The sequence below is a fragment of the Gasterosteus aculeatus genome, chromosome 11 (genome assembly GCF_964276395.1).
Source record: "Gasterosteus aculeatus chromosome 11, fGasAcu3.hap1.1, whole genome shotgun sequence".
In the NCBI taxonomy this organism is placed as follows: Eukaryota; Metazoa; Chordata; class Actinopteri; order Perciformes; family Gasterosteidae; genus Gasterosteus; species Gasterosteus aculeatus.
The window spans coordinates 1,453,940-1,472,704 of NC_135699.1; the positions used below are offsets into that span (position 1 = coordinate 1,453,940).

Genomic DNA, 18,765 nt, shown 5'->3' on the forward strand with positions numbered 1-18,765 from the left:
CTTTATATTATTTTGACTATTTGAATTACCACAGAGGGGTATATGTCATTGTTTAGTGAGGATGCCGTTTTTGGATCATTTCAATTTTTCTAATGGCAGCACATACCAAGTGTGTTGTCCACTCGATTCTTCACCTAATTCTGTGTTAGACATTTAATAACTTTTTATTCCATCTGAAATGTAAGGCCGATAAGATCTCATTTACCTTGTAAAAAATTATTTTGACTATGGTTAACAAAGTTAGGTGTTGAGTCATAGTTAGAAAAATTGGATTGGTTCAAAAACATCCTAATAGCAGCAAATATTCCCACCTGTTCAGGTCCCTCTGGGTCAAAAATGGCCCTGTGTGGTTTGACTATTTATCAAGCATAACCCATATTTGTTTCAACTTTTTATTCAACATCATGTCAACTCATTACTTGACGTCACTATTGATTTAAAAAACATTTAACCTTTCAAAACGAAATATTAGAATAAAAACAGAAAAACAGATCTGGCCTTAGTTGCATGCGAGGCAGGTACTAATGGCGGGATCTTTGCAGATTTATGCATTGCACATTGGAGCTCAATATTTTTAGATAACTCTGGCAAGGGCAGAATTTGCACCTTCTCATTTTGGGTGATACGGCTTTCTGCCAGGAGCACATCAAGTGTAGAAATTTTCACAAGTGGCCCCTGGAGACCTTCGATCATGTTGAGGACAACTCGCACTCCCCGATTCCTGACTGACAAGAGGTCCGGGAAGTACTTTATAACAAACGGTTCGTGAGGCAAAAAAGGTTGGAGACCTCCGGTCTAACATGTTTTGGAGTTGTCATAACCATTGCTTGACCCTACACATAAAAAAACATTTTGATTATCTATTTTGACTGATTGACTAAGAAGAACTATGAGCTGTGAAATGGCCTACAGGCTCCTCACATAACTGATTGGAGAGAGGTCACTGAGGTCAAACTGAAGAGCAGGGCTTTAGTGAGCACATGGTCTTAACATGGACAGAAAACACACCCATACAGAGACGTAAACAATAATAAAGTAAATTAAAAGCCCAAATAACTCAAATCAGTTATTAGAATAGTGGAGCAATACTATTACAAATGTAATAACGTCCTTGTGCATACACCACTACACAACACAGCTCCACTACTGGGGACAGTTACTGCAGACACACAGTGCATTGAGACTCGTTGGTAACCGACAGCTCCTGGGGAAAAACACGGCCCTTTCCTTTCCCTTTCCTTACTTTCCCCACGGACATGATCATCGGTCCCAACTGCTTCAATGCAGCGTGAACGTCTCGCGTGTTTCTGGGGACTGTTGTGCTGTCTGCACCAAGCTTCATATGAAGAGTTTCACCAACAAATAAATACAATTGCCCCAGAACAACATTCTACCGGCGACACAATATGCCGCCGTATCAAGCTTTGTCATTTGAGTTGACTGGACTCAGAAGCAGAAGAGTGTAGAGTTCATTTCAGACCTGATAATACTTTGTGTACTCTACTGTGATCATTCATAACATAAAACAGCTTGACTTGGGAGTTCTCTTGTGTGCTCATGTGCTGTTCAGTCGATGTTGGCATCTTAAATGTAAGATCATGTACATGATCAGGGTCCCCGGGGAGGGGGGTGGGGGGTGAACCCCTTCAGCTGGGGCTGTGGAGGCTCGAGTCGTAGGAGCTGGGTGTCATACCCACAATGCTCTCGGTCTGGGGCGTCTCTCCAAACAGGAAGTCATCATCGTCCCCCCTCGAGCCCTGAGAGACACAAAGAAGCAACAGGACCACGGGTCAGTGACCGGGACCCCGACTGAAACACATATTTACACATCATTTCCTTATACGGTACATCTCAATGTGTATTCTGTCTCATCACAGAATTGTGTGTTCAAAATAACAATATGCTTAAAAAACAGAGTAACGCCTAAAATCCTTATATCTTATTTTCCCATCGATCTAATGCACATAAAATCATGAAAGAAGATGTGTTTTACGGGAATACAAACCCAAACATTTACATTATGTGAATCCCTGAACTAATACCTAGTCATATAACCACCAATTCTGGGAACCTGTGTTGCGTGGAGTCGACCAGCTTCTGACACGTGAACAGGTGTCCCAGCACAGCGCCGCTGGACCAAATTCCAACCCGCCTCGGCATTTGATGCTCTTGTCTCAGAAACACTCGTATGCTATTGGACTGGGCTGAGCAGAACATTCATCTTGTTCATCATCATCATCAACGAGGTGTGTTTGGGCTCCTTGAAACATTTCAATGGCATTTGCTTTTCGGCATAAGGCAACATAACCTCAAGAACTTCAGAAGAGTCCAGGTCAGAGTTGTTGATTCAGCCGTCACTCAAGGGCTCCCAATATCTTCTTTGTGTTTAAAAGTAAAGTGTGCCCCCTACAGGTGGGCCGGTGCCCAGTCAGGAGAAACAGGTTCAGCCTTGGATTGTGACCGTGCCTGATGGTGATCGGCATCATCAGCGCTGCAGTAACACTAAAGGGCGTTTAAACAGTTGCATCTCATTATTTTTATTTATATAACAATAAATACTAAGCAACAAGTAAACAACAAATTTCTTCTGCCTTTCTATTTGGATGCAAGTCAGACAAACTGCACCTGAACACCCTGCGAGGTCAAAACAATAGAATTTTTTTGAAAGCATTGATCAAAATGACCAGAAACAAAGTTCACCACACGTTTAGTGTTGATGGACTGTGAGCTCTTATTTTGGAACTTTATTCCCCCAGCGCCCAAACATTGAGGGCAGCGAAGTCGCCTGAAGAAATTAAGGATATTTTACAGACATGTTTCTGTGTCTGATGGACTATTCGGATCGATGAAAAACTGATAATTTGAAGTTTATTTTTGACTAAAAAAGAAAGTTCTGACGAAGCAGATGAGGCTCCTGCTAAAGACATGGATGAAGCAGCTATGTGGAAATATGTCACATTTAACACGCAGGACAAACATTGGGAACAAACTGATGATTAGTAAAGACTGATTAAGTTAATCAACTTTTAGAGGAGTTTAAAGGTGTGCATACCAGTGAACTGGTGGACGAGGACCCGAGAGGAAGACAGGAGAACATGGTCTTAAGCTAAGTGGCAACAAATCATGGCTTTCCTTGCCACCATAACGAAAATGGATTTCAACCATGTTCCTTTAATTTAGTTGAGCCCCCTAACTAAAGAGCTACTGAAGGAAAACTTTGGACAAATTATTTTGTGCTTACTTGGAAAAGGCGCTATCTTTTAAGTCTGTGGATTCAAGATCCTTACAGGATTATGCCATGTTCCTCAGGCGCTGCTATGGAGGAGATGGACTCCACATCCAACATGAGAAACATCGTACTTATGTTGCCACACACGCTCAGGGAAAGGTGGCACAACAATGCTTATGAGTTGCTAAAGGGGCACAATCACAGAATTATCATGAATGTTTTATTAATAAACAAGCTTGCGGACCCCAAAGGTGAGTTAAAAAGTGGAGCGAAGCCTAGATTCAAGTCACAGGTCTCCAAGTTACGTGGAAATAGTTTCACAACAAGTGTTGCCGGAGACAAATGAGACTGAATCACTTTGTGTAAACACACACAGAACCCAGCTCAGCTTTGAAAAAAATAAGGGCATATGCTTTGGTTGTCTCTACACGGGACACACAGGAGACTGCAAAAGGCGTCTAACCTGTAAAGTCAGCACGCAAGCTCCCCCATGCTTTACTAGTAAGCGGTGTGACAGGTGGTGCATCAGCAGAGGGTTGTGGTCATAGAGAGACTGTGCTGCCCGTCGTCCCGTTCAGGTTAAGGCAGCAAAGAGAAGCCAGGTTCTGCAAGTCTATGCCCTCCTGGATTCGGGACCCACGGCTACCTACTGCTCCCCTCCCATCTCTTTGTGGGAAACTCACAAAAGCTTTAGTACATGGGGCCCATAGTCTTCTGGACAGATGCAGTGATAAGTACATTGGAAATGACAATCAATACTGACCAGTCTCAACAGAGATGTGTAAGCAGCAAAGACAATCAAAAGGATTGAGTGCAGTTACGTTCATGCAGCAATGGTACTATGGAATGCTGAAGAAAGTTGGCCAGTGGAGGCAGCATCAGACCATCTCGTGATCAAAGGCAGTGCTTCAAGATGATCCAGAAGTGCGGAAAACCACTGCTCTATACTCCACAGAAGCAGAGAGAATTGAAACTCCCACAGACCAATTTATTTCATTCTTTTCATATTGGATGAAGCTACTTAAAGCAGAGGTACGGATTCTGAGGCAAAAGGAGCTTTCCTTAAGCCCCATGGCGCCCCTACTTTCTGCTTCTCCAAGAAAGGCAACATGGACAGAAGTGAGAAAGAACTTTAGTGAAGGAGACCGTCTCCTGGTGTTGACCCCATGGCCCCCCTGGGAGCATCAGAGGGCTGCAAACCAAACCTGATGAAAGGGGTCTGGTCTGTTCAGTGGAGCTTCAGACTAGAGACTAACAATAATGGAAAATAGTCGAAGCAGTGGTGGCAGTGGTAGCAATGGTAAACACACTTATTGGACATCGGGCATCTCACCTGTTGTCCTGTTTTGATGGCGAGCTGCTCCGTGTCTGCTTCTTCCTCCCAGACCTGGTACAGCGGCTCAATCAGCTTAAGAGACCTGAAAGAACACGCACATGTTTTTTTAAGGACTTGAATCCTCTCAACAGTTAATGAGGGGACCGTATGGTGGCTCACTTTGTCAGATATTACCGTCTAGGTCACAGATAAGGTTTTTTCTTTAGTCTGGATACATCCGAAAACACTTTGCACAGTTTCAAGTACATTCACGATTGTTTAAAGCGTAAGGGCGGTTGTTCACACCGCTGGGGGCTTCCTGACTGGCACAAAGTGCTGTGTGGAAAGAGAAACTGGGCCCGAGGTCGTTGGGGACGCACCTCTTGAGCAGGTAGGGGTCGAAGGGGAAGAAGCTGTCCAGAGGGTTGGTGTTGGTGGTCACACTGTCTCCTCCTGCAGAGTTGCGTACCACCGGCAGCATGTGGCGGTTGTTCCTCTCTATGATGTTGTAGCAGAACACCACCTGATACACCCTGCAACGACAAACAGAAGCTGCTGCGGCACCGGAGGAGGAAACCTTCGAAGTCAACTCTCCTTCTGAGGGAACTGTTTTTCACACCCAAAAGGTTTCCAGCAGGTCCATCCACGTGGGCTCACATGGAATTCCAACGCTGACCGTTTAAATGCAACCGATGAGGTAACAGCTGCAGATAATGTTAATCGAGGCTAATGCCTGCCAACACTGGATTGTTGTTTCTTCACATACTTTTTGAAGGCTCTGCTCCCTCCCTCAAGGAGCGCAGACCGCATGTTTCGGAGGGCGGGGATCCCAATCTGTTATCAGATAACGTATGTAACGTAAAATGTGATAATCTATGCTACAAAACAGCTATTTTTAACCCTTGAAGGGTTCATCTGGGTTATCTGCCGGTAAAGAGGAGTTTTACTCTCTTATCTTCTTCCAGCAGAGCAGAGCATTCAGTAGAATACAACGGTCCCAGTATAGATGTAAACTACCACTGGGAGGAGACCAGGGCCGGTGGGGCGGCTGGCTACCTGCTGATGGCAGCGAACATGCTGGTGACTGCCGGCAGGCACACTTTGAGAGGGTTCAGCTGACACGTCACCACCCGCTCCAGGTTCAGACTCTGCAGGTACTCCAGACCTGAAGAGAACACCAAAGACCAAGTGACTAAAAAGAAAAGATCTTTTAAGTGAACCATTTAACAAATGTATTATGATTTAATTGGGGATATTTAAAAAGTAAGGAGCAACTGAACCCTGTAGGCAGACAATATTATTTTCTACGCTCTATTTGACAATCAAAATGTAAAACAATTCCTTTGGTTAACCATGAAACACCCAGATACTCTAAAGCTAGTCTTTAAACCAGGTCTGCAGTCAGTGCTCTGGAGCACTTTAAGAAGCAACAGTGAACTCAGGCATTAGGTGTGAACCAGTTTGAGTGCTTGTGCACCTTTCTTCATGTCACCCTCCAGCATGGCTCTGTGTCTAAAGATGAGTGTGTAGAAGACGGCCTGGCAGGCGGTGTAGAAGGGCCCGTGCAGGCTGACGTCACAGCAGGCCGGCCTGTCGCTGCCGTCCTGGGTGTCGATGTAGCGATGGATCCAGGCGATGAGCAGGTTCAGAGAGGACCGCACGGTGCTGCAGGAGGGGGGATGAGGACACTGGATGAGAACAACGCAGGCACAGAGGAGAAGGCTCCTCACTTTGGCTTTAAGCAGCCTCTGTGTTCTCCTCAGTGGCATCAACTCACAGTACAGGGACGAACTTGGCCCGAGCCAGGAAGCTCCCCAGGTATCCGGCAGCCGCCTGGCGGAGGACAGCGGGCTGAGAGGGACTCTGCAGAATCTTCCACAGGTGATCCAAGAAGGCCTCGGCGAACCCCTGGGACACAGAGTACAATAAGTGGACTTAAGAGAGGACTCATCTCACCAGGAGCACCGTCTCAAAGAAGATGAAATACCTCCATTAGACCTTGTTGTTTAAAAATAAACAAGCATTCTGACTGGCATACGCCAAAAACATTTCCACTCATCAAAATAATCACATTTCCATTTTCTCAAATGGAAGCAAAGGAAAATTAAAGTTATTGAGTAGAAGAAAAACCAGATGCATAACTATGTTCACCTGACCGAGTCGATTTGCCATGTGGCTTTTCTCTAGCATCACACAAAGCCTCATGCACAGTGTGGGAAGTACTGACCATTCTGAAGCTGCACAGGTAGAACAGTGTGTACTGGACATGATAGGAAGCGTGAGTTGGCAGGATGAGCTTGTCAAATACACTCAACAGATCTCTGTACAGATCCTTAGTCTTTTCCACCTGAAGGAAGCCTGAGAGGGGAAACAGGAAAGAAGACCCAACCTTTTAAAGCCGACAACATTCACTATTACACTGTGGTGTGAGAGTCGTTGGAAGGGGTACACCAACTGTTATTCACTAACCATCGACATGGCAGACGTCTTTGATGTAGGCCATCAGAACCACCATGAGAGTGTCCAGCCTGTCAGCCACTGGGTGGGCCATCCCAGTCCCCAAGGAGGGCGGAGCTGCTGATATGTCCTCATCCTGACACACACAAACACACACTTTCTAACAGAAGCAACCCTTGGACATTCTCTTTATACTCTTGTTATACTAATGGCACGTTTCCACCGAGCGGTATGGTACGGGTCGGGTCGGTACGGGTCTGTTAACCATGATTTGGCGAGCGTTTCCACAGTACCCTTACTTGATAGTCATGGTGTATTCCAGAAAGTAGTGGTGACGTCACTTGATAGGCGTGGTATATGACGGAAAGTAGATTGACGTAATTTAAATCGCGCGAAAACTGAAAGCTAACCGCAAACAACAATGGAGGACGTACAGCCGATCCTGTTCTTGCTTCTCCATATGTGGCTGTTTGTCACAAGGAGACGACAATCTTTGTTTGAGCAAAGGCTACATGCTGCAAGTGTGTTACGTGTGTTGCCTTTCCCCTTTCGGGAAAGGGCAAATGACGACACTCTTTCAACCAATCAACGTTCGGCAGTGGGTCTAGCTCCGCCCTTTAGTACCAAACAACTGTGCCAGGTACCCCAACGGAAGGGTACCCAAAAAGTGGTACGGTTCGGATTTTTGGTACAGAAGTTTTAACTTGAAATACATAATAATAATAATAATTCTTTATACATTGACTGTTTAACAACAGTTGTGGAGTTGTACAAAGTTGGATGTCCCCTCCACCATCCACACTACTGGATCTTTCCTCAGATTTTTTTGAAATTAGAAGACAGTAAAAGTAGAACTAAAAAGGTAGTAACAGCTACTATTTCTACTTTACTTCTCCAGTCAGAACAGAGGACGAGTGACCCAAACCCATAGGGGTATGAAACCAGTGCTGCTGGTTACCATGTCAAAGAGTCCTTCTTCGGCCCGCTGATTCAGCACTTCCTCTGCTTCCTCGATGTCGGACTTTGGTGCACCGACCTGAAGCACAACACACACACTGTTGGAAAAGCGGGACCCTGTTGTGTGTCACAATGTATTTAGGAGACATTACAGACTTTATTGATGACAACGAGAGGAAATGCCACTCCAACGTGCCTCTGCTACAAATAGACTTTGACCATCGCTGTGTAAAAACCTCACTGTGACCGACATTGACGGTGCATTACTACCGGATGGTGCCACCATGTTTCCAGCATGGAGAAACACCACATTGACCTTTCAGTCAGGGAAATAGAACCTGTGTGTGAAGTCTAGCCACCTACGTCCAGTTTGAGCATCTTTCCAACAATCAGCTCCAGCACGTCTCGCCGAATGGATGGTATGTAGATGGTCACCCTCAGGAGGTTGTGGACGTAACACTCCTGTAGAGGGCAGCAAACTATTAATCAACAAAAAGGAAAACATCTGGAAGGATCATTGGTGCATCGCTCCTCTCCATGCAAAATACATATGACATCCATTTCCTCCGCAAAGTGACTGATTGGGTGCAAGCGAATCTTACCAACAACGTCTGGGAGGCACCTTTTATATTTCATGAAATTTTTATTATCATTATTCTGTATGTTTTTTTGCATGGGAGACCTGTGAGAAGTAAGGGGTCTCTTACAAGCGTTGTGGAGGATTTCTGCAAGAAGGGAAACTTCTCAGTCAGAATGGGCATCAGAAAGCGACTCGTGCTGAAAGAAGAGGACAAACCATCATGCTACTATATTTAGAATTATGCAAATATCCATACAATAACAATACATAGAAAGTGATATATCCACCTTGGTTAATATTGTTGCATTTAATCAAAATTGGATACATGAAAATCAGAACCATTTATTTGCAAAATATGTTCATACATACAAGGAACTTCATGGCAGGTTGTGCATATTAAAATATATATATATATGCATTGGACAAAACGGACAATAATTTACAATTACATTATCAAGATTATAGTAACATAGTAATATAATTGCCTGTTACTATATATGTAATATAGTAACAGGTAAACTTAATTATACTATACACTAGTGTGTGAAGGTGTCAAGTGTATTTAAATAGAGTCAGTCAGTGGGGGAACGGCTCTGTTGATGAGCACGACTGCCGACGGGAAGAAACTTTTGGTGTGGCGGGAGGTCTTAGTCCTGATGGACCTCAGCCTCCTGCCAGATGGAAGGAGCACAAACAGGTTTTGTCCGGGGTGAGAGGGGTCGGCTACCATCTTTCTAGCTCACTTGAGGGTCCTGAAGTCCTAGAGAGACGGCAGACTGCAGCCGATCACCCTCTCTGCAGAGCGGATGGCACGCTGCAGCCTGCCCTTGTCCTTGGCTGTGGCTGCAGCGTACCAGACGGTGACGCCTTTGGCAGGTTCAGTTTCTTCAGCTGCCTCAGGAAGAACAGCCTCTGCGGAGCCTTCTTGGTGATGGAGCTGATGTTTAAGTTTCCCCAGCTTTACGTGCTGCTTCCCGTTAGACAGGAAGTTTGTGATCCACTTGCAGGTGGAGCCAGGCATGTGAAGCAGAGAGGGAATGATGATGTTGAAGTCCACAAAGAGGATCCTGGCGTAGGTTCCTGGGGAGTCCAGATGCTGGATATGTTGTTGTCATGTTGACAGCATCGTCTACAGACCTGCTTGCTCTGTAAGCAAACTGTAGTGGGTCCAGGAGTGCGTCGTTGAGGGTTCTGAGGTAGGACAGGACTTTTTGTACAGGCTGGGACGACAGGCCTGTAGTCATTAAGTCCTGTGATCCTGTGATTTAGGGGGGACGGGGATGATGGTGGAGGCCTTAAGGCTGACGGGAACGTAGAACGTCTCCAGTGAGATGTTGAAGATGTCTGAACACCGGAGACAGCGGGTCAGCAGGATGCTTCAAGTGGAGGAGGAGACAGAGTTCGGGTCAACTGTTCATTCTGTACACATGACATCCATTGTAGTCTGTCCATCCCGGGAGAGGGATCCTCCTCTGATGTTCTCCCTCAGGTTTCTTCCCCCTTTTCCCCATGGAAGGATTTTCGTGCTTTGTGGAGTTTTTCCTGCGCTGATGTGAGAGTTTTGGGACAGAGGATGTCACATGTGTACACGTGCGATTTGGGGCTATACAAAATACAATGAATTGCTTGCGGGTATTCCGTTTTTTAAAAAGCCTGTTGACTGGTGGTCTGGGCCTGGTTGGTGGTGGTGGCTGGTAGCTGTGAGGGATGGAGTCAGGACTGTGCCACGGGACTGTCCCAGTGGAACTCATCCAGCTTGTCTGCCAGGCGGCGGTCATTCATGGAGTGGGGGGTCTCTCACCGCCTTGCTAAACCTGTAATTTGTCTGTGTACAAGTCCTTGTCCCCACTCCAAAATGCCTGATCCTTCTGCAGTAGCTTTCTGTGTTTGGCTGCAAAGACCAGGGTTTGTCGTTGTTGTAACTCACCCTGGTGCATGATGGTACGCAGCTGTCCTCACAGAAGCCAATGTAAGAAGTCACAGCCTCTGTGAACTCATCCAGACTGTTGGTAGCAGTCCTGAAACCATGCAGTCCAAGCACGCCCGTAGATCCTCCAGAGCCTCACTGGTCTTTCTTGTCAAATTTCCTAACCACAGGTTTGGAGAGCCTTTCCACAGGAATCAGATGGACCATGAAGTGGTCAGTGTCCCAGCGCAGCACGAGAGACGGCGTGATAAGCCCTGCTTGTTGTACATTGCACTTGTCTCTCTTGTGATGTGCTTATATACGTATTGATGAATGTACTACCTATGTATCACTACCTGTATATAGACAATTACAGGTAGTAATAATAGTACCAGTGACCCGTATAAGTACTATCTGACATATAGCGATGCCTGTTTTATGTATAAGTATGTGAAAATATACCTTTTCATTTCTACAGCAACGATACGCAACTCTGCTCAATAGTATTTTGTTAAATGTCATAAAGAATATTTAAAGGGAGTAGCTCAGTTAAACACTAAGAAAATACACAGAAGCAATTATGTCCCTACAATAAGTATAAATCAGACCAACAAGTAAAGCAATTGATTTATGATTTAAATCTGTGTACGTGTCTGTGTATCACAGTAAATGTTTGTGTCCCATAGTCCACTCAGTGATGCGTCTCTCTGGTTCAGTTATTATTAGTAGTTGTAAGTTGAGAGCTGGTTGATTTCAGTTTCCGCACGCACCTAAAGCCAACCAACAGCATTCATCTGCAGACAGGAGTTGAAGAAGTGACTTACCTTGGAACATATCTGATGATAAGCTGCAATGCCTCATGACACAGATTGAAGTTTCTTGGGAGGTCTAGACAAATCAAAGGAGCGGTAGAGAGTTTGGATTCAACATCCAATCAAGAGTGTTGAACCAGAGACTTTCAGGATTAGGATGTAATTCTGTCTTAGGGTTGTGATTCTGTCATATTCATACTTCTGTCTTACTGCTGCTTCACACCGTACCTAAAAAAAAAACTATTAAAACTAACAAGTCTGTTTGCTGGTTAGTCTGGTTTGTTTGGAGGGTCAATCCAACCTGGATGCGAACATACCTGAAACTAGACCACTTGAAAAATCTCTGGCACCTTTTTAGTAGACTGGAGCGGTTTATGTGTGAAAGCAAATGGAAAAACGATGGGAGTTGATGGCAGATATGCGATTGTGACAGCTAACCCACTAACAAATCCATCAGCTGATGGTGAATTATTCTCAGGATTTATGCAAATCAGATCAACACTGCAGCCTTATGCACATGGTGTGCTTGCAGCACTTTGGTTTAAGTTTAATAAGAAAACCCTCAGTACTACACTGAATTGTTACAATACACGGAAGTTTAACTCAGCAATAAGATGGAGGAAACCTACTTTCATCTTCATCATCTGAATCCGAGATATCAACCCCTCCCTCGCAGATAATCACTCTCTCTGAAAAAAAACAAAGACACAATATTACTTCGAGTCACTGGTGATGGGATATAGTACATACATTGCTGCTGTTGGCCTTAAGATTTAAACATGAAAGGATGATGGAGCGGCAACAATAGATGGTTGAGAAAAACAAACATTTAAATGAACTCATTAAAAATTACAGTAAGATTTCTGTATTTTGTTGTAGAAACTTTGGATTATTTGACCAGCAGTCAAGAGAACCTACTGGGAGTAAAGTGGGAGACCACCATCTTGATGCAGGCACACAGGTAGACTGTCTGTGCTGAGACCAGGCTACTAATGAAAGCCATGTACTCCTCCACCACAGCCTGGCTCCGGCCCACCCACGGAAGTCTCTAGAATACACAGAAAAGTGTCAGACATTATTTAACTATCGAAATAGTGACTCATTAACTCCCAACAACTATTCCCTTCAGCGGTCAGCGGTACAGGTCGTCATAGTATCTGGACATGAAGCGAGCTCCGTCCTCTTGCCTCTGCACTCACCAAGATGGTGTAGATGAGCTGCTCGTGGTCCTTGGTGAGATGAGTCACACAACCACGGAACTCTTGTAGCCAGGAGATGAGCTGGCCATCCTGTCAGAGGAGAGAGTTCACTGAGCATCAAAAACCAACGGCACACTAATTCCAGGTCAGATGGATGCTTAACGGTTTACTGTACCTTTATCTCTGGATCAGACAGCTGGCGCTTCAGCAGTTCGTAGTCACAGCAGTCTCCCTTCAAACAAGAGAACCAGCTCATCATTAACTAAAAGCTGTCAGTCTACAGCTCATAATGTTGTTATTCATCATTATTAAACGGGGGAAATGAAATCGAGCATTGTGATTGGTTGAGAGTCCCCGGTGAACTGTATTGAGCATAATTAACTGTACAACTCTTAACATTGACCTGAGCGTTCCACATCAGTGCGCGATCATACTAGCTGAACTTTGGGATGGGAATCGCCACAATTTACCGGTTTAGGGCAATGCAATCTTTCGGAACCGATTTAGGGCGCCTTTTAGCTAAGAAGGACAATGCAGGTGGCAGTCATGATGTGTAAACACGCGATGGTGCGAGTTCTAGCAGGGAGACCTGGGATGTTTTCAGACAATAGATTAATGTCTATCTACTAGCTAATCATCAACCAACTTTTGGTACTAGGCTAACAAACGTAGTTTTCCCAATGCGGTTGTCTGTTGTATTTTCTCTAGGCCACTGAAATGCGATACGCAACGTTTGGTGGCAACGACTATGTTGTGTCCCGGGCCCCGCGCGTCGGGCCTGACAACACCCTCGAACTGTAACATCATTGACGATGAAGTAAAGCCTACCGGACCTCATTGCTTAACTTAACGTTAACTAACAGCGTCCCGTGGCTGACATTAACGGAAGCTTTACCATAGTCTCAGCTCGGTTTGATAACTGCTAAGCTAGCGTATAGAAGCGGACTGACACGCGTTAGTTAGCACTCACCCGTTCACGTTTAGCTAACGTTTCCGCAACGGTGCCCCCGAAGCGAACAGTTTTAGCAGGAGGAGAGTCCAAAAAGTCTCGACTGTCTGATGTTACCTCCATTTTTAGATGCGTTTGTTATTGCTACATTAGCGCTAATAAGCGCTATGCAAAACAACCACTAAACTGACGTAACGTGCTAAGACATGTGTTCCCAAGAGGAAGTGACCGCTTGTTTACGAAAGGGAATTGCAGACTCGTTTGTAGCAATCAAAGTCTTCCCCTGTACTCGACTCCGGATAAAAGGTTCCGGTTGGCTGCGGCCCCCGTCCACGCTCAAGGGAATGGGAAGCTATGGACAAGTTTGTTACCTGTTTGTTTTCTTTTTTGTAAGTATATTTTGAAAAACAAAAGAGGACAATTTGCCAGGGGGGGTAAAATAAATAATAATTGAATAAATGGGTAAATACTTATTTAGCATTATAATCTTGTAAAATGAATTAACCCCTTGAGAAGCATTATCGTTCTTGAATGTTTTGGTAATTGCATATCCTTTTAGAGGGGAATGTTGGATGTCTGTAACGGTCCCTGATTCTTCATTTTCTTGTTACTGTGATCTAACATCCGGTGTAGACGACATGCATGCCAACATGTAGCAGAGTGCAATGTTGTTAGTTTTGATTCTACCTCCAAACCAAACATCTTGGGTGTTTGAGAAACAAGTAGAAGTAGCCTTTAAATGATATATCTATATATGAATAATAAGTAAATGCATGAAAGGACATTTTCAGAACATCTTATTGTATGTAGTATAGAAACCAGTGTCTGTGTCAAACGTTGCAAGTAAAAAAAGAACAATCTTTTGTTTATGACATTGAGAGGACAAAATTACATTCCATTTTTACATTTCCATTATTGTCGCATTTAAGAGGAAGTGATATATCTCAATGTAAAGCAGTGTCTGCAGTGATACAGAAAACATCAAAGCTAACAATCTGTTTAAGGTAAAGGAAATTCAGTTGAACCAAATTTCTGGTGACATGTGTAATCATTGACTTTTCTATTGTCACGGGCGCTCATGACTTCAGCATTTATAACCCTACTAGTGATGTTATGATTTATAGCCTTTTTAGATATCCATCCATCCATTGTCAAACCGCTTATCCTGCACACAGGGTCGCGGGGGGGCTGGAGTCCATCCCAGCCAACTTCGGGCGATAGACAGGGTACACCCTGGATTGGTCGCCAGCCAATCGCAGGGCCACACAGAGACATACAACCATTCACACTCACATTCACACATCTACGGGCAATTTAAAGTCCCCAATTAACCTGATCCCCAGAGCATGTCTTTGGACTGTGGGAGGAAGCCGGAGAACCCGGAGAGAACCCACGCAGACACGGGGAGAACATGCAGACTCCACACAGAAAGGCCACTGGGCGGAATCGAACCCAGGACCTTCTTGCTGTGAGGCAACAGTGCTAACCACCACGCCACCGTGCCGCCCCCCTTTTTAGATATATATATATATATATATATATATATATATATATATATATATATATATATATATATATATATATATATATATATATATATATATATATATATATATATATATATATATATATATATATATATATATATATATATATATATATATATATATATATATATATATATATAGAAGGATTCAGCGTTCCTCGTTTCAGCTCAGCGATTGTTGTTCCTTTTTGTGACACTGATGAAGCGTTATGCTTTTTGTTGTGGTTGTTTTACATATAACGCAATGTTATTTTGATGGGTTAACAAAAGTAAGAGGCCACCAATTGGAACCAATGATAGCCAGTAAGTTGTTCCAGTAAATGTGTTTGTCCCCCTTGGTTGCTGTGCAGTTGTAGAATTGTTAGCATTGAAGTAGAGCACCGGTGCAGTAAGAGGAAACAGCAGTATAATAAAACCAGTGTGTTTCAAAGGTCAAACACTGAGGCCTGTTATCAACATGGGTGTGAACGAGGAAGTCTGCGGCCAGCCCATTTTGTTCGTTGATGAATCACAAATTCATATTCCGCTTTCCTTCTGTGACTGCAACAACTGAAAGTGGCCACACGGATCAGAACGTCCCAGCTAACCAGAAAGTATAGAATATAGTATTTGATGATAATATTTTGCTTCTTACTGCACTCAAATACAAAATACACTACGGCATTATATTCTACCCGTTGTGCTGCACATATTGTTCAGAGACGATTGGTAAAGGTCACACTTTAAACTGGAAGTTTCGGACGCGTGAATGCCAAAAAGGGGGCAGGGCACAGGTGTTATAGGTTTAGCAGTGTGATACTTTGTGAAGAACCACTAATTGAAGCACAATAAAAGTTGTTACAGTCAGCAGAAACAAGTTGTGAACACAACAAGAACATAGAATCACATTTTTAGTTGGCGAAGCGTTTATGTTAACACAATAGGTTGATGACAGGAACTACCCTATCGGGCTAATTTAATTGCCCATCAGCACTAAGATTCACACCATTCACAAACTATCACAGCTACAGCAGTTTTTTGGGGTGAGCCACGTCACAGTGATGTGTCGACAGACAGATGTCTGATTTGCTGTTGATGGACATGCATAACTTGATTGCCATTGAATAATTTCAACTTCAGGAATCAAATCCCACTAATGGTATAGAGGGTCATGCCACTCAATTAAAAAATGAATGGTGTTATTTGTTTAGTAATGTCTTTGACAGAGATAACTCATGACGCAGTGATGTAAAGAGACATTAATCAGAACAGTATAAATATGAACTGAAAATATCTGTCATGTCTTTTGATTCACACACAGACTGAATGAATTCTGCTATACTGATTAAAAGATCACGTTTATTTGGAAAATACATTGAAATAAAGATGTTCTCGGCAACACATTTTTAAACATATATTTTTAAGAATTTCTCAGCATGAACCGGAGGAGAAGAGAGTGTAAGGCAGCTCGTCTGGAGTCTGTGGGGCAGAGAACGCATGACACCTCATTAAGGACATGAGTTCTGCTGGTGATCAGAAATCCTGCTATTGCTTAAACGATGTGAGTGAGCAGTGACCTAAGGTTAATCATTCATCCACTGATAAGATTATTAAATGATCCAGAGCAGGCAGTCCTTTCTACATTTAAACCACATGAAATTAAAACAAGCTCTTTTTAGGTCTAGTATTCACAAATCTTTTATAAAAATGAGTGGTACTAAATCAAATAGTACTTTGATAATTCCAAAACAGTTTAGATGTACAATTCAGATGTACAAATACATCTGAATACCACCCTACATTGAAAAACAAAAGTAATATTAATAAAAATAATAATAAAAGCTTTAATTGATCACATTTCCCTTTACTTCTATAATATTATGACCTGACAATGGAACCATATTTTTGGATTTGCATATTTGAACTCAGTACTTTTCAAATCTTGGCTGTTCTTACATATGCAGACCATGGAAGTTAAACGGTCAAATATTTAGATATATGGAGCTAAAAATGGAAATTCTGACCGCTTACAAAAATGATAATTTTAGCGGAGGTTTCTGTTTCTGTATGTATATATATATATATATATATATATATATATATATATATATATATATATATATATATATATATATATATATACATATGCAGTTACAGTTACAGTAATGCAGCCATCAGCTCTGGGATTATAAAGCGTTTAACTCAAATCTACAACATTAAATAGTGCCGTAGAAAAATATAAGAATAGTATACTATATAATAGTTCTGTAACAAGTGGTTTTGTGCGAAGGCCTCACCTGTCGGACACTATGTAGGTGAGCTCTCTGTTGTTGTGTGCGGCATTTCTACGTCACAGCTTGCCACTGCAGGGAAAGTACTTTGCGTTGTGTCCTCCTTTGCGGTCATCGTTGCCATGGAAACAGCCACCTGTGGCCCTCCCGTTGACCTCTGCGCGGAGGGCGCACGTGGGCCGAATGGTGCACCAGTTCTCCGCAGCGAGGACCTGATGCCGCTGGACACGCGGCTGGAGAGGCGCCTCACCGCGCCGCCGAGGCCGGTCAGCCTTCCCTTGTCCTTCTTCGCCAACCCGACATCATCCTCCAGCTCAGCCGGGGGCACCTCGATGTTACCAGAGTACCAGAACACCCACCAGATGAGGCTGAGGAAGATCACGATGGCCCCCGCGTAGATGAGCAGGTCATAAAAGAACACGTTCACGAACACCCCAATGAGAAGTACAAGCAGTCCCACAATGTCAAAGGCTACCGCGAGCCAGAAACAGCAAACACAGCGACCCAGACCCCGGTGGACCGGTTCCATATCAGCAGGCCGAGAGGACCCCTCTGACAGCTTCGTGCCCTGGCATCGAGTTACCGCGCGGTAAGGTGAGTCGGGTGAGGCGCTGCGCTCGCTCATCACACACAAAGAGGGGAGGGGCGTGGTGGCCGAAGGGGGAGGGGCTCTGAGCACTACCTGGCCGGGGCGAGTCACCTGGAACACACGCGTAGACTCAGTGTTGAGCGGTATTTCAGGTGAGTGGATGTCTCTGTCTTCTTCTTCCTTTGACTGATAAAAGCGGCTCAATCCTGTTGGTGTCAGAGACACATTTGGCACTCTGTGCTACATTAATTCACTATAAATAATTGTGTGTTATAGAGCAGAGAGTTATTAGAAGCATTCATGGATGAGGCTATTAGAGGTATTGCGCACCTGCAGTAGTTCACAACACTTGAGCTACTCTTTACTGTTCCATGTAAAACAACATACTACATATTCGTAGACGTCTTTATGTGTCTTCATGTAGCTAACAGATTTGTTTTCATACAGAGAAGTTTATGTTGCATTAGTAGGCTGCGCACAGACAGATGGATATTACAGATACATCACCTCATCCACTGGCCTGGAGCCACAGCCCCGAGCTGCGAGTATAAACGAGAATATATAATGAATAAATAATGGAAAGCAAAAGCCAAGCGGGACACAATGAGACAGATGGGCAGCAAAAAATGAACCCAGGAGATAAGAAATTGGGTTTTTGTGACAAGGGGTCCACTGCTGATTGTTGACCATGTCCAACGACCACCTTCTCACATGACTATAATAAAAAAACATACAAAGGATAAAAGATCAATTGGAAACATGTGTACTATAATGACCAAAATAAATATTTTGCCGACCATCCCTATTATTGTTTTCCATCATGAATCCATATTGAATGTATTCATGGTCCATTCTTTGTCACTGCAAGAGGAGCGTCAGCTAGCTAACAGTGGAGACATGTTTGTCTCTACTAACAAGATGGGTTGGACTTTTGTTGTGTTTAATGTCAAGGGCTT

At 43.7% G+C, this 18,765-nt stretch overlaps 2 protein-coding genes across 2 annotated transcripts; both read right to left on the reverse strand.

Moving 5' to 3' along the window:
• Positions 1-378: 378 nt before the first annotated feature.
• rrn3 (RRN3 homolog, RNA polymerase I transcription factor) lies at positions 379-13,743 on the reverse strand. Its single transcript, XM_040190637.2, has 17 exons — positions 13,426-13,743; positions 12,631-12,687; positions 12,456-12,545; positions 12,175-12,304; positions 11,886-11,945; positions 11,269-11,332; positions 8,666-8,735; positions 8,322-8,420; positions 7,960-8,037; positions 7,014-7,137; positions 6,772-6,902; positions 6,322-6,452; positions 6,022-6,209; positions 5,601-5,709; positions 4,925-5,077; positions 4,563-4,647; positions 379-1,757 (listed from the first exon to the last, which is right to left on the reverse strand). The coding sequence occupies exons 1-17, from the start codon at positions 13,525-13,527 to the stop codon at positions 1,647-1,649; spliced, it is 1,782 nt and encodes a 593-aa protein (XP_040046571.1). The 5' UTR covers positions 13,528-13,743; the 3' UTR covers positions 379-1,646.
• A 2,525-nt stretch (positions 13,744-16,268) lies between these two features.
• LOC120827604 (transmembrane protein 238) lies at positions 16,269-17,951 on the reverse strand. The gene is made up of 2 exons (XM_040190638.2): positions 17,227-17,951; positions 16,269-16,408 (listed from the first exon to the last, which is right to left on the reverse strand). The coding sequence occupies exon 1, from the start codon at positions 17,843-17,845 to the stop codon at positions 17,237-17,239; it is 609 nt and encodes a 202-aa protein (XP_040046572.2). The 5' UTR covers positions 17,846-17,951; the 3' UTR covers positions 16,269-16,408; positions 17,227-17,236.
• Between the last annotated feature and the right edge of the window lie 814 nt (positions 17,952-18,765).

What these genes read in the sequence shown, in the direction of transcription:
- rrn3 (XM_040190637.2), bottom strand. Translation starts at nt 13,527, where the DNA reads ATGGAGGTAACATCAGACAGTCGAGACTTTTTGGACTCTCCTCCTGCT. An exon ending in CGTTAGCTAAACGTGAACGG is followed by an intron (nt 12,688 to 13,425) that starts GTGAGTGCTAAC and finishes TCTTGTTTGAAG; the next exon opens with GGAGACTGCTGTGACTACGA. An exon ending in ACCTGTGCAGCTTCAGAATG is followed by an intron (nt 6,453 to 6,771) that starts GTCAGTACTTCC and finishes TCTGTGTCCCAG; the next exon opens with GGGTTCGCCGAGGCCTTCTT.
- LOC120827604 (XM_040190638.2), bottom strand. Translation starts at nt 17,845, where the DNA reads ATGAGCGAGCGCAGCGCCTCACCCGACTCACCTTACCGCGCGGTAACT.